This window comes from Melozone crissalis, unplaced genomic scaffold (assembly GCF_028551555.1).
Source record: "Melozone crissalis strain CALT ecotype California unplaced genomic scaffold, PUWL_Pcris_2 ptg000019l_1, whole genome shotgun sequence".
NCBI lineage: Eukaryota > Metazoa > Chordata > Aves > Passeriformes > Passerellidae > Melozone > Melozone crissalis.
The window spans coordinates 8,296,258-8,308,490 of NW_026535797.1; the positions used below are offsets into that span (position 1 = coordinate 8,296,258).

At 47.1% G+C, this 12,233-nt stretch overlaps 1 protein-coding gene across 4 annotated transcripts in view; it reads left to right on the forward strand.

Annotated features, from left to right (window-relative positions):
- The window catches only part of AFAP1L2 (actin filament associated protein 1 like 2), a 65,054-nt gene extending 57,832 nt beyond the window's left edge, over window positions 1–7,222 (forward strand). For all 4 annotated transcript variants that reach the window (XM_054276779.1, XM_054276780.1, XM_054276781.1 and 1 more), the window contains 9 exons: window positions 253–464; window positions 2,092–2,237; window positions 3,122–3,233; window positions 3,861–4,097; window positions 4,186–4,351; window positions 4,719–4,886; window positions 5,157–5,338; window positions 5,981–6,109; window positions 6,455–7,222. In XM_054276779.1, coding sequence (XP_054132754.1) covers window positions 253–464; window positions 2,092–2,237; window positions 3,122–3,233; window positions 3,861–4,097; window positions 4,186–4,351; window positions 4,719–4,886; window positions 5,157–5,338; window positions 5,981–6,109; window positions 6,455–6,481 — 1,379 coding nt within the window. In that variant the 3' untranslated portion in view covers window positions 6,482–7,222. The remainder of the gene's footprint in view (window positions 1–252; window positions 465–2,091; window positions 2,238–3,121; window positions 3,234–3,860; window positions 4,098–4,185; window positions 4,352–4,718; window positions 4,887–5,156; window positions 5,339–5,980; window positions 6,110–6,454) is intronic.
- The last annotated feature ends 5,011 nt before the right edge of the window (window positions 7,223–12,233 follow it).

Below are 12,233 nucleotides of genomic sequence, written 5' to 3' on the forward strand. Positions count from 1 at the left end.
ACCAGCTGCAGCCACCTTGCAGCTCCAAAGCTATCCTGAATTTCAAGGGTCTCATTTTCAAGATTTTTACCCTTTTCACCCTATTTTGTGTGGCTAGGACAGCTTGTCTTTGTGCTTTTGCTCTTTATTGGTGCATGTGACTTTGTGTTGTGGGGTGATCTCATAACTTACTCCTTAGACATTCCCAGGCTGTTACACAAATTAATATGGATTAAATGGAAAATGTGTTTAATGAGCTCTGATTACTTGCAGGTTACCTGAATGTGCTGGTGAACAGCCAGTGGAAGTCACGGTGGTGTCAGATAAAAGATGGGCACCTCCATTTCTACCAGGACAGGAACAGAAGCAAGCTGGCTCAGCAGCCCCTGAGTTTGGCAGGCTGTGAGATCATCCCAGAGCCGAGCCCTGACCATCTCTACTCCTTCCGCATCCTGCACAACGGGGAGGAGAGGGTTGTTTTGGAGGTAGGGTGTCTATTTCTGAGGAAGCTCTGCTCAAAATCACCAGCTTGGGTACTTTAGGAGGTCTAAATGCCAGTGAGTTCCTCCAGAGGAACATCAGTCCAACGAAACAGAACCTGAAGAGCAGGGCTTTGGATGATCTGCCTGTGGTCACCTAGAATGTGTCCTACCTCCCTGGTAATCCAGGCTGTGTGTGATGCTGGCACCTCCAGAAACACCATTCAGCCTTCATCTTTTGGGGGGACATGGGTCCTCTGGAGATTCCCATCTCTCCCCCCACTGCAGGATAACCTTGGATAATTAAGTTCTGTGTAGTGCATTGCAGATGGTTAATGTTAGATGAGAACAATGCCACTTTAGGGATTTAAAGCTGTGGTTAGGAGGAACAGAGAATTTCATATTTTGACAGCAGAGCCCCAAGGCCATGGGGCACACATCCCAAGTAAGCCTATCACAGATCTGCCCCTGAAAGTGCAAGTGAATTCATCTCCATCTGTTACTTTCCTTTGCCTGCATCCAGGACTGTTTATCTCTAATCTTGCTTCTCTCTGACGACAGCATGGTTATAGTAGGAGGTGGACAATGTGAGCAATTTCCTGTATTTTTCCAGTGGGTGGAATATTTATAGCTAAACAACTGACTTTGAGGGCATACCATGAAATTGGAAGATGTTTTTGTTTAGTTTCTGATTCAGGGTCTGTCTGTATCTAAAAAATTTTGCCCAATTACAGATGTGAAGAAGAGGTGCTGGGAAAATTTACATTTTGTGAATGGAAGAATCTGTATTTTGTTGGGATGTCAGACTCAATGTCAGACTCAAGCTACGGACTGGCTGGCTGGCAGGCTTCCCAGGGACTGAAGTCTCTGCTAAATAAAACAGACTGAAAACTTAAAATATACTTTCCAGTTTGGAAAATGTATATATATATTCACTTGCCCTGAATTTTACTTTGTGGTTACTGCTCTGACTCCTCAAATCAGTGCAAAAAGTGACTGCATCAGCCAACTTCTCCTTGCTTTAAGTGCAGTCCCCTGCACTGGGAAGTGGATGTGGCTGTGTGCTAGACTTCATGGCACAGAATTTAACTCTTCATGTTGCAAAATGTCAGACTGCTCACTGCAGCTGGGAGTTGGGTCCTGACCATGTTAAAGCAGTGGACTCTGATGTTCTAAGCTCTTCCCTTCTCCTCTGCAAAGAACCGTGGAAAGGGTTTGGGTCTCCTTGCCTCTGTTTTGGCAATCCCATTGCTGCACTCTGCTGGTGCAGAATAAAACCCGCAGGCTTTCCTCACCCAAAGCTGCTCCCTGCCAACATCTCCAGCCTCAGAGACTTCTCTTACTCTTGTAGAGAGCTGAGTTGATCACCACTGAAAGGAAAATGCAGACTGACTAGAAATTTTAGGAAGGAGCAGAGCAAAGAGCTGCATTTATGTAGCTGCCAAATTTTTGAATCAGTCCATACACAGAGCTGTACTTTTAAGGCAGCCTTTAAGAGCCTACTTTTAAGTTTTATTATTAATACCCAGGGGATTGCCAGCATGCTTCCCTACCCAACCTAAGCCAGCATCAGCCCTGTGAGTGCAGAGAAACCACTGCTGCAGCCTGTCCTGTCTGTCTGATCACCCTGCAGGCAAAGTCCTCAGAGGAGATGGGCCACTGGCTGGGCCTCCTCTTGTCGGAGTCAGGCTCGAAAACAGACCCAGAGGAATTCACCTACGATTACGTGGATGCTGACAGGGTTTCCTGCATTGTGAGCGCTGCCAAGAATTCCTTCTTGTATGTCACTGGTAATGGGTTGGGGCTGGGAGAGGGAAAGCAAGCCAGAGCAGGGGCTCTCCACTTGTGGGAGGTTGGCTGCCATGGAAATAGGTGGTGAATTCACAGCTGCAGCTCAGCCACTTTCTTTTGGGACAGGAGAGCACTTCCTGAGCTGCAGCTTGCCATGGGGCACGTGCCTGAGTGGCTGTTGCAAAAGCAGGCTGGGCTCTCAGCCACCCATCCATCACTGGGGCAGGGTGACTGTGCTGTGTGGTGGTGCTCACAGGGGTCTTAGGATGAGGGAAGAGACAAGGATCTGACTCCATGTTTCAGAAGGCTTGATGTATTATTTTATGATATATATTATATTAAAATGATACTAAAAGAATAGAAGAAAGGATTTCATCAGAAGGCCAGCTAAGAATAGAAAAAGAATGATAACAAAGGCTTGTGACTGACTGAGACAGTCTGGACAGCTGGACTGTGATTGGCCATTAATTAGAAACAACCACATGAGACCAATCATAGATCCACCTGTTGCATTCCATAGCAGCAAATAACCATTGTTTACATTTTGTTCCTGAGGCCTTTCAGCTTCTCAGGAGAAAAAATCCTAAGGAAAGGATTTTTCATAAAATGTGTCTGTGGCAGTGCTGCTGTGGCTGAGGGCTGGGTGAGAAAGGAGAGAGCCCAGGGCAAGTACAGTACTCTGGTGGATGCTGCTTACCAGGCAGCAGCAGCAGTGACCCCACTGCTCTGTATGGCTCTGCCTTCTCCTCTCCTGCATCTGGCTGCCTGGCCTTGCCCAGATCTCAGCAGTGGTGTTCTCAGGTGTCTCAAAATGCAGCACTGCAGAGCCATGCAGCAAATCCAGTCCCCCTGATGGGATGTCCTGTTCACAGGCTAATGCAGAGGAAATACTCTGAGCCCAATGCCTACATTGACAACCTGCCCAAGGGCAGGGTGCAGCAGGACGAGCTCTACGACGACGTGGATCTGCCAGACCTGCCTGTGGTAAGAGAGCTGCCCTGCTGCAGGAGCTCTGGGGGCACCACGGCAAACAGCTGCCCATGGGGAGTCTCCAGCAGTCAAGGGGGGATTCCCAGCCCCTGGGGAGATCCTGGCCTTCGCAATGGAGCAGAACCAAGTATGGAGAGGAGTTGCTAAGGAATGGGAGAGGGGTTTCCAGAAAGGGGCTGTAGAGATCCTCAGGCAGCTGGGATAAAATTCCACAGTTTTCATCAGCAAACAGCATGGATTATTTGGTGATAGTGGGATTTTTGGAGCTTAGCCTTTCAAAAATTCCTTTTTGTGCCTGTAAGACCAACTCCTGTGTGAAAGGACAAGAACAAAGGGTCTTGCTGGGAATGGGACTGTCACCTCAGGAAAGGCAAAGACTGGATGTACAACAGTATGATGTCCTTGCATGGGGCTGTTGCTGCTATCAGAGAGACCTATTGAAGGAAAACAGGAGGGGCCTTTCCTTCAGTACTTCAAAAAGGCCTCTGTGGAATGACTCAGAGACTGGCATTTTAGTTCCTCTAAGATTTTTGGGAAATGTTCCAGATTGCCTGAGATAGTGCTGCTCTGCAGTGAGATGTTTCTTGTACTTTTAGTTTCAGCAGATGGTCTCTTTTGCAGGAAGAAGTACCCAAGAGCGAGAGCAAACTGGAGGGGGATCAAGACAGAGTGTATCTGGATCTCACCCCAGTGAAGTCCTTACTGCACTGTGCTGGCAAGATGTCATGCCAGTCTTCCCCCCTCGGGTCACCATCCCTAGAAAGGGCTGCCAAGGCTGCCCCAGAGAGCACAGCTGAGACAGCCCCCATGGCCAAGGAAGCTGAGCCCTGTGCTAAGGCAGCAGAGACTGTGGAGCAGGTACTGTCCAAACCATGATACCAGGCCAGGCTTAATCACTGAGGCACTTCCCTACACCTCATCATCCCAATTCCCTTCTCCTTCCCAGAAACACCCAGAGAAGCCAGAGCCCGAGGAGGCTGTGCCACGGGTGCCTGCTGCCAAAATGCAGAGCCAGCAGCAGAGCAATGTGGCCCCTGAGGTGCCAGTGGGGCCAGTTCCAGTGGGCAGTCCCCAGCTGGTGCCTGCACACCGGCCCAAGATGCCACTGCCAGGTGGGTGTGCTGCTCAGGTGGCCCAAGGTGCCACTGCCAGGTGGGTGTGCTGCTCAGGTGGCCCAAAAGGCCTCTGCCAGGTGGGTGGGCTGCTCAGGTGGCCCAAGGTGCCACTGCCAGGTGGGTGTGCTGTTCAGGTGGCCCAAGGTGCCACTGCCAGGTGGGTGTGCTACTCAGGTGGCCCAAGGGTGTTTAAAGACAGGTGGTGCCCTGAGATTGAACTTGCCACTGCTCTCCAGCAGTCTGTGTGCTGTGGTTGGTGACTTTTCAGACCTTCCATTGTTTCCTTTCAAGCATCTGGAAAGCTTTTCTCCCTCCTGCTCTTTTCCCCCTGACTGGGCTTGTTGTTGGGGGGCTGTGTTTCCAGCAGGAGCAGTGGAGACCAAGCTGGGCAAGAACAGGACAGAGGCAGAGGTGAGACGGTTCACGGAGGAGAAGGAGAGGCTGGAGAAGGAGAAGGATGAGATCCGAGCTCAGCTCACCCAGCTGCGCAAGGAGAGGCGGGAGCTGAAGGAAATGCTTGGTAGCAGCACAGGTAGGGCAGGGCAAGGTGGGATGTATGGAATTGAGCCAAGCTGGGGCTCTGGAGAAAGAGGGAGCAATGAACCTGGCCCTTCTGGGACCAGAAGAGATGGGGGGAATCTGGTGCTTTGAGCCAAACCACATAACCCAGATTGCACTAGAGCAAGAGCCACATCCCTCTTGGGATAAAACCCAAGGAAAATGTACAGGATGTGCCCTGATCCCTGCTCCCCTCAGGAGCTCCCCAGGTTCCCAGCAGGCACCAAGATTCCTCTTCCTACAGACAAGAGCCTGGAGCAGAGGCTGAAGGAGATAGATGAAGAATGCAAAAGGAAGGAAAGCCAGAGGGTGGACCTGGAGCTGAGCCTGGTGGAGGTGAAGGAGAACCTGAAGAAGGCAGAGTCTGGCCCGGTGACACTGGGCACAGCAGTGGACACCACACACCTGGAGAACACAGCCCCACGGGTACGTGGGGCACCCCTGGGATACACAGCAGCTTTCTGGCAGCTAGGCAGCCACACAGTCTCAGCCTGCTTAAAAATGTAATAATTAATAATAGCATCATTATTATATGTAATGTGCAATACATATGAATGAATATACAATCTTGTATGAATGTATAGCTAATATGTCTGTATTGACTATTATATATAATATACATTATGTAATAATAATTTAATGAGGTAACAGCAGTAATGGGGAAGTGAAAGGTGGATGGAGCTCAGGAGAGTGATTGTATTTTCCTATGGGACTTTGAGCAGCACCCTCCAGAGCCATGCAAGTCTGGGATCAGCTCCTTCTGCATTTGGCTGAGCTAAGGGATGGTTTTTGCAGGAGGTTCAGGCATCTAATTTCCTTCTTGGGAACTTGTTTTGCATGAATTGGAGATCTTCAGCACCTGCACCCTGCTCTGTATCTCTAGTTCTAGAGTCCTCAAAACCCAAACACATCACAAACGCCCCTGATGTTTTTTTGAAATTGGCATGTCACTGAAAAAATGCACTTGGGTGCAAATGGGATGACACTGTGACTAGGAGATGGTGGGAAAGGGCAGCGATCTCTCCCAGTAGTCTGTATTCATAATCATTTCTCTGATTTTTATTGTAGGTTCAGGCCAAAAGTGCCAGTCCAGCAAACAGCGCAGAGAACTCACCAGTCAACTCAGCCACGGCTTTAAAAAACCGGCCCTTATCTGTTATGGTCACAGGGAAGGGAACAGTCCTACAGAAAGCTAAGGTGAGGTACAGCTGGAAAATCCATCTGGGACAGCCTCTGTCTTTCCTTTCTGTCAGTGGAGCAAACTGGCTGGTGGGATGGGGTTGTGGGGGAGTCCCATGTCTGGGAAACACCCCTGACCAACACAATTCAGACACATCAGCCTGATTTTCCTCCAGTCTTTTCACCTGTGTTTGCCTTGCCTACAATTTAAATGAATAAATACATGCATTGTTTGTAACTTAAATATATCCCTGACCCACCCTGCAGCCAAAACCACTTGGGGACTAGACAGTCATGTTGATCCCATGCACAGTATGGTTGCCTGCTTTGCATTTTGACTAATTTGCCTTTATTCCTTGGCAGGAATGGGAGAAAAAGGGAGCTAGTTAGAAGCACGTTGTTCAGAGATGGACTAAAGACTCGAATTGCCCACGCTTGGCCCAGGGGATTCAACCATCTGTAAGTGGAGGTTGGGTGTTCAGGACCACCACACACCAAGTGCCTCCTCCACGTGGCGCCCACAGCTCCGACACAGCGCTGGAGTCACAGCTGCTGACCAGAGTTACCCCACATGAACCTGCTCTTTCCAGACAAATCCCAACCATGTAGCTAAAACAATAACAGCCAGTGGCAATCCTTCCATCAAAGTCCTAACCCAGCTGATGTAAACAAGAACGTTACTGTACATAGGGGGTGTTTTGTGTATTTCTACTCTGAAGGTTTATCATTGAGTTATTAAGGTTTCTGTATTAGTGACTGTAGTGGATTCAGAAGGAACCTCTGCTCTTCCTCAGCCTGGTGAGTTTGTACCTGTCCTGATAAGGTTGTCAATCTGTTTTGCTGCCAGTCATCACTCAGCTACATTTCATCCAGCCTTCAATCAAGGGCTATCCCACATGTGAGCAATTCTTCAAATATGAATGAGAAGCACACAGCAGCCTGTCCAGGGCATTTTTTAATCAGTGTCCTGATGCATTCCAGCATCTTCTACCAGCTGCAGGTTTGCTAGAATATTGAGCTGCTCACCTTCTCGTGCTGTAAGCTGTCTTACAGACTGGCAGCGAAAAGAGCTCTGAGCAAAGAAGATCTGCCAGGCAGATTCAGTTAGCTTTCTTGAGGATCTTAATTCACCTGAGGAGTTTGGTCTTAAAAGAGAAAAAAAAAAGTAAAAAAAAAAAGAAAAGAAAAATAAAAGAAAAAAAAAAAGAATATTTGAGGTCTTGCTCAGCTGTTTCATGGGAAAGCTAGATCCTTCAGGGGTCCCCTTTCCCAGGAGAGGGAAGGTAAAGCAGCGCCCATGCTGCTGCCCCAGCTGTGGTGGTGTCTGATCCTCAAAGAGCTGCAGCTGAAGCCATCCCTCTGTCCCTCCCTACTGCAGTAAGGCTGCACTACCAGGGCTTTGCTGGACCTCTTGGTGCTGTCACCCTCATTTCCTGATCATTAATACAGCCTTTGGGCCCTGGCAGTATGGCCTACAAAGCCCATCCCTCTCTACCGTAGCCAAGCTTTCTAATGAAAGTGGTTGGAGATTTGGAACTGCTAAACTTAGAGATATTGAAATTTGAAGGGTGGCAGTGGGTTGGCAGAAATCTATGCACTCCTCCCCTCCCTGTAACCTGCTGGCACGTGTGATGGCCTGGAGACTCCTCATTCTGTCTCCTCTGATGACCCTTCAGAGCCCAGGCTCAGGAACTGGGTTGATGGATGGGACTGGAGCTGTTTTAACCCTACAAAGTTAAAGCAGCACCAACTTCCAGGGTGGATCATCCATGGGGTCCTGTGGCTACACCAAAGCCAAGGTAAAGGCAGACAGGAAAAATGCTGTACCTTCCTCACCCTGGAAAATATTTGACAGGCCTGAGAGCACCTCTAAAAGGCTGTTGTGTCTTCACACAAAGGCCAAACAGCCAGTGGGAGCACAGGGCTCTGATACCCAGGGCTGGTGCTGTCACTGGGGTGAGTGAGAATGTCCTGACAGGTTCTGGGCTTGCTTGCCCCCACCACAGAGCCAGGGTGCAAAAAAACCCTTGGTCAGGGTATCCTGGAAGCAGGAAAGGTGACTATGCTCCCATTTTTTTTTTACTCTTTAGTTCCCACTATGGTGCAGATGGAGGAGTTGCTAATGCCAGGCCTCTGGAGCCTCAGCTGGCAGGTTGGGCCCTGTGCACATAGGAAAAAATCATGCAAATAAACTGCTGATTCTGGTTCAGGATCCTGGGGATTTCCTTCTCCAGAGCACCAGAAGGCCACAGACTCCATGAAGCTTTTGTTTTGGCCCATGAAGAGCTGGCAAGAGCCCCTCTCTGTACCCTGAATATCCGTGTAGCACTGTGCCCTCAGCGTACTCCCTGTGCCATCCTCCCTCAGTGTACACCTGTGCCATTCTCCACGAGTTGTCCAGACATTTCACTGAGACAGCCATGGGCAGAAGCAGCTCTGCTTCCCCCTCACAGCCCAGTCAGCCTCAGTGCTCCTGCTGGGATGTCTCCATGACGGAATGGTAAACATGGGCAAGTCCTGAAGGACACTCATTTTCCTCAAACAAGAAATGTTAAACAATGTCTCTGTGTCCCCATTGTTTTCCTAACTCAAGGCATTTCCTTTGTTGTAACTGTGACCTATAAAGTGGCTCTTTAGAGGGTTTTATAATAAAACGTTGAGTATATTATGGTACCAGTGGTTTTCTCAGTAATGGGCCTTGTCCCTGCTCTGTTTTCCAATAGATTTCAAGTACATCAAATCCCAAATACCATTAGTTACTACAAATCCTTAGCTATGCAGTGAACTGTACACTACAACCGCAGTGAACTATAGCTTAAATAGTAGTGATTGCACCATCAAGAAAAACAATTTTCAGAGATCTAACCCACTGAAAAACAGCAGTAATCCCGACAATTTACATGAAGACACTTAACAGATTCCTACCCAGACAAATTACATGAAGACACATAACAGATTCCTGCCTGTATCTGTGTAGCAGTCCTCTTGCCCAGAACCAGCAGGGAAAATCTTCCATTACCTTCCTCTGGCCACTAGATAGCAACTGTGTGCAGCTTACTGCCTGCTGCAGTCTGAGGGAAAGCCGGGATGGGCTTCATCTGGGAAGGAAAGAAAAGCTATTGAAGAAAACAGTTGAGGCCTTTACAGAACTGACACCAAAATAGGCACATCTGTGAAATATCTCTTGGTGGCTCCACTCCCACAGACAGCTTGGGGAGGCACTGTAGGTACAGCACAAATTCCTGGGCCAGGTCACACTCCCTGGCCTCTCTGAGCTGACTCCTTGATACAAACCTGCCAGTGAGCTCCTTGGTGTCCTGTCAGCCTCCGAGCCCAGGAATCCCCAAATAACTCCATCTGGGGGCTGGTTTTGTGCAGTGAATGGACAGCAGCAGGAGCTGCTTTTGTCCTTGCCCAGCATCCCTGCCCCATTGCCTTTGGCTGCTTTAGAACACCCTGTATCAGCTCCAGCTGGTAAAATTACTGCTTTGTTAATCATCACAGAAGTGCCACCAGCAGAATTCCATATTCTTCTAGAGAGAAATTTCCTGCTACAAACCATTTTCCTTTGCAAGTTTCTCATTTAAATACCTCCACATTTCTTGCTTTGGATACACAGAACCCCACAAAAGCTCCTGGGTGTTCTTGACTAGCACACCAAGGCTGCTAGTGGGCATGTTGATTTCCCAGTAAGAGAGAAGTAAAGTGACAGATTTTGAAGGAAAGAAAAAAAAAAATTCCTCATTTCAGTGGAGGAGTTGGCCTGACTGTTTATGTAAGATGCCTCAGGTATGAATCAAATTAATTTACTCCTGCTGCAGAGTGAGATTGCAGGGGGTTTGAAGGTGAAGAAGCCAGCTGGCTTTACAGGGAGCATCAGCAGAGCTCTTGCAGGCTGGCCTTGGCTTTTGGCCTTTTGCATTTTGGTATGCAGGGAGAAAGGCACAGTGGGATCAAGCCCCAGCTTCCTTGCTGCAGCATTTACAGGACAGCTGCCATCCTACCTTTACTCACCACAAACAGGAATGGTATGGCTCGATGAGGGAATGTAAGACTAAAGAGGGTGAAAATCATGGCACTTACCTAAATCCCATTTTTAAAGGAGAAACAGGCTCTCTCCTGGAGCCAGCATGGCCCAGGAACAGCCCAAGCTCACCCACCAGTCCTCCAGAGAGTAATTCAGAGCTCCATTAGCAAGAGCAGCCCAGACACTCATGAGAAGCTGGCACAGACAGCATCCTCTGAGCTCCTGTGAGGCCAGACAGGATTAGTGCTGGCTTTGCAGGGACCCCACCTCCCCAGTGCCTGTGCCAGCCTCAAATATTGACCCAGCCTTAAGAGAATGGGCTCCCCTCAGGTACAGGCTCATTAAATATTTCTGATTGAATCAGGGCAAGTCTGAGAGTGAATTTAATAAGGGATCATGTGAGAGACCAAAGCCACTTACCTACTTACACTTCTTGAATTAAAATTTACCAAAAAAAGGGCCTAGAGGCTAGCCAGGAAGATCAAGTCACATTTTTAAGAAGAAAGCAGCTCCAAAAACTGCTCAGCAGTGTCCTGCTTGCCTGTGGAATCAGCAGATCTCTCCAAGACCATCCCTTACATCATAATTATAAGGCTGTTTTTTCCCATCTCCTCTCAGTGCCCCATGATTTTCTGACCTTGCAAAGTGCTTTGTCTCATACAGAAGGAGAGCTAGACGGTGCTGCAGCTGCCACGGAATGTCTTAACATCCATTTAAGGCCTCAGCAATGACTTGCTTTTGGAAGGAATATGAGGAGGAAGGTCGCATATAGATCCCCCTGAAATATTGCGATTTCAATGGGGACCAATAGAGGAATCTTTGGAGCATGTCCCTGCCCTTGATGGCATGCCATGCCTTTTGATGGCTTTGACTTAGGGAACAATTTTTTTCTTTTTTTATTTTTTTTTTAAGTATCCATGCCATGTCCCTCATATCTTCCCCTCCAGGTTTTGTATTCTTGCTTGACTTTTTCCCCTGCTTTTGCAGCATCTGTGAGCTTAGTTTTGGCATGTTTTGGTCCTTTGCAACGCAGTTCATTTAATCACAGCCTCTTTTTTGAAGGCACTGAAACTCCCAATTTTTGTGATTTTTTTCAATTGCATTTCATTCGATCCTATCTCCTTTCCAGAGTGTTTGTAAGCCTTTCTTTTTGGATTCGCAAGATTCCTTTTCCCTTCCTGATAGGAAATTACATGTTTGGGGATCCCTGGGGCTCTAAGACCTCATCCAGGTGTACTCAGAGCCCAAAAACTGGGTTTAGAAACCAGCTTTCCTGAGCCAAGGAAATGTTTGGAAACTCATGAAACACTAGGTTTCATGAGTTTCCAATCTCTCACATCATCTCTAGTTGACAAAGAGATGCACTGAGCTAGATCCATCCTTTCCAGCATGAGATTCTGTAATCTGTGCTTCCTGAATAACACAGAGATCTTTGTGTACCTATGGTGCTTAAAGCCAGCAGGATAGTAAAAATTGCAGGGTTTCCCTAGGTCAGGACACAGGCAAGCCTGCCTTGTTCCTTGTGCAGCCCACAGGTATACTTAACAAAGTATAATTAAATAATTAATTATATATATCTAATTAAATCCTAGTATATAATATTATATATTAATATATATTAATTATATTAAATTTTAATGATCTATTAATTTATTAATGTATTCTATTTATTATTTATATTAATTCTATACATAATTATATATAATATATAATTTTATTCATTATATATTATTAAGATATTGTTTTATTTTCATATTAAAATATATTATAATAATTATATAGTTGTATATATAGTTATATACTATATATATAGTGTATATATAGTTCTTTATTTCAATTATTTTATTGTGATTATATATATATATAACACAATAATATAATTAAAATAAATAACTTCCAAACAAATTACACCACACCACATTACCCACAAGCCAATGTGCTCAGCAGCAGCACTCTACACAGTGTCCTGTGAACAGCACAAGGAACAGCACTTGCAGAAGGCCAGGAGGGCACGTCCCAGCTGCAGAGCTGTGTCCCAGGCAATGTGAGCTCACTGCTGTTTGAGGGCAGGCTGATCTGCAGATGAGAAAGGGCTGTGAGGCGTGAGTTAATGAT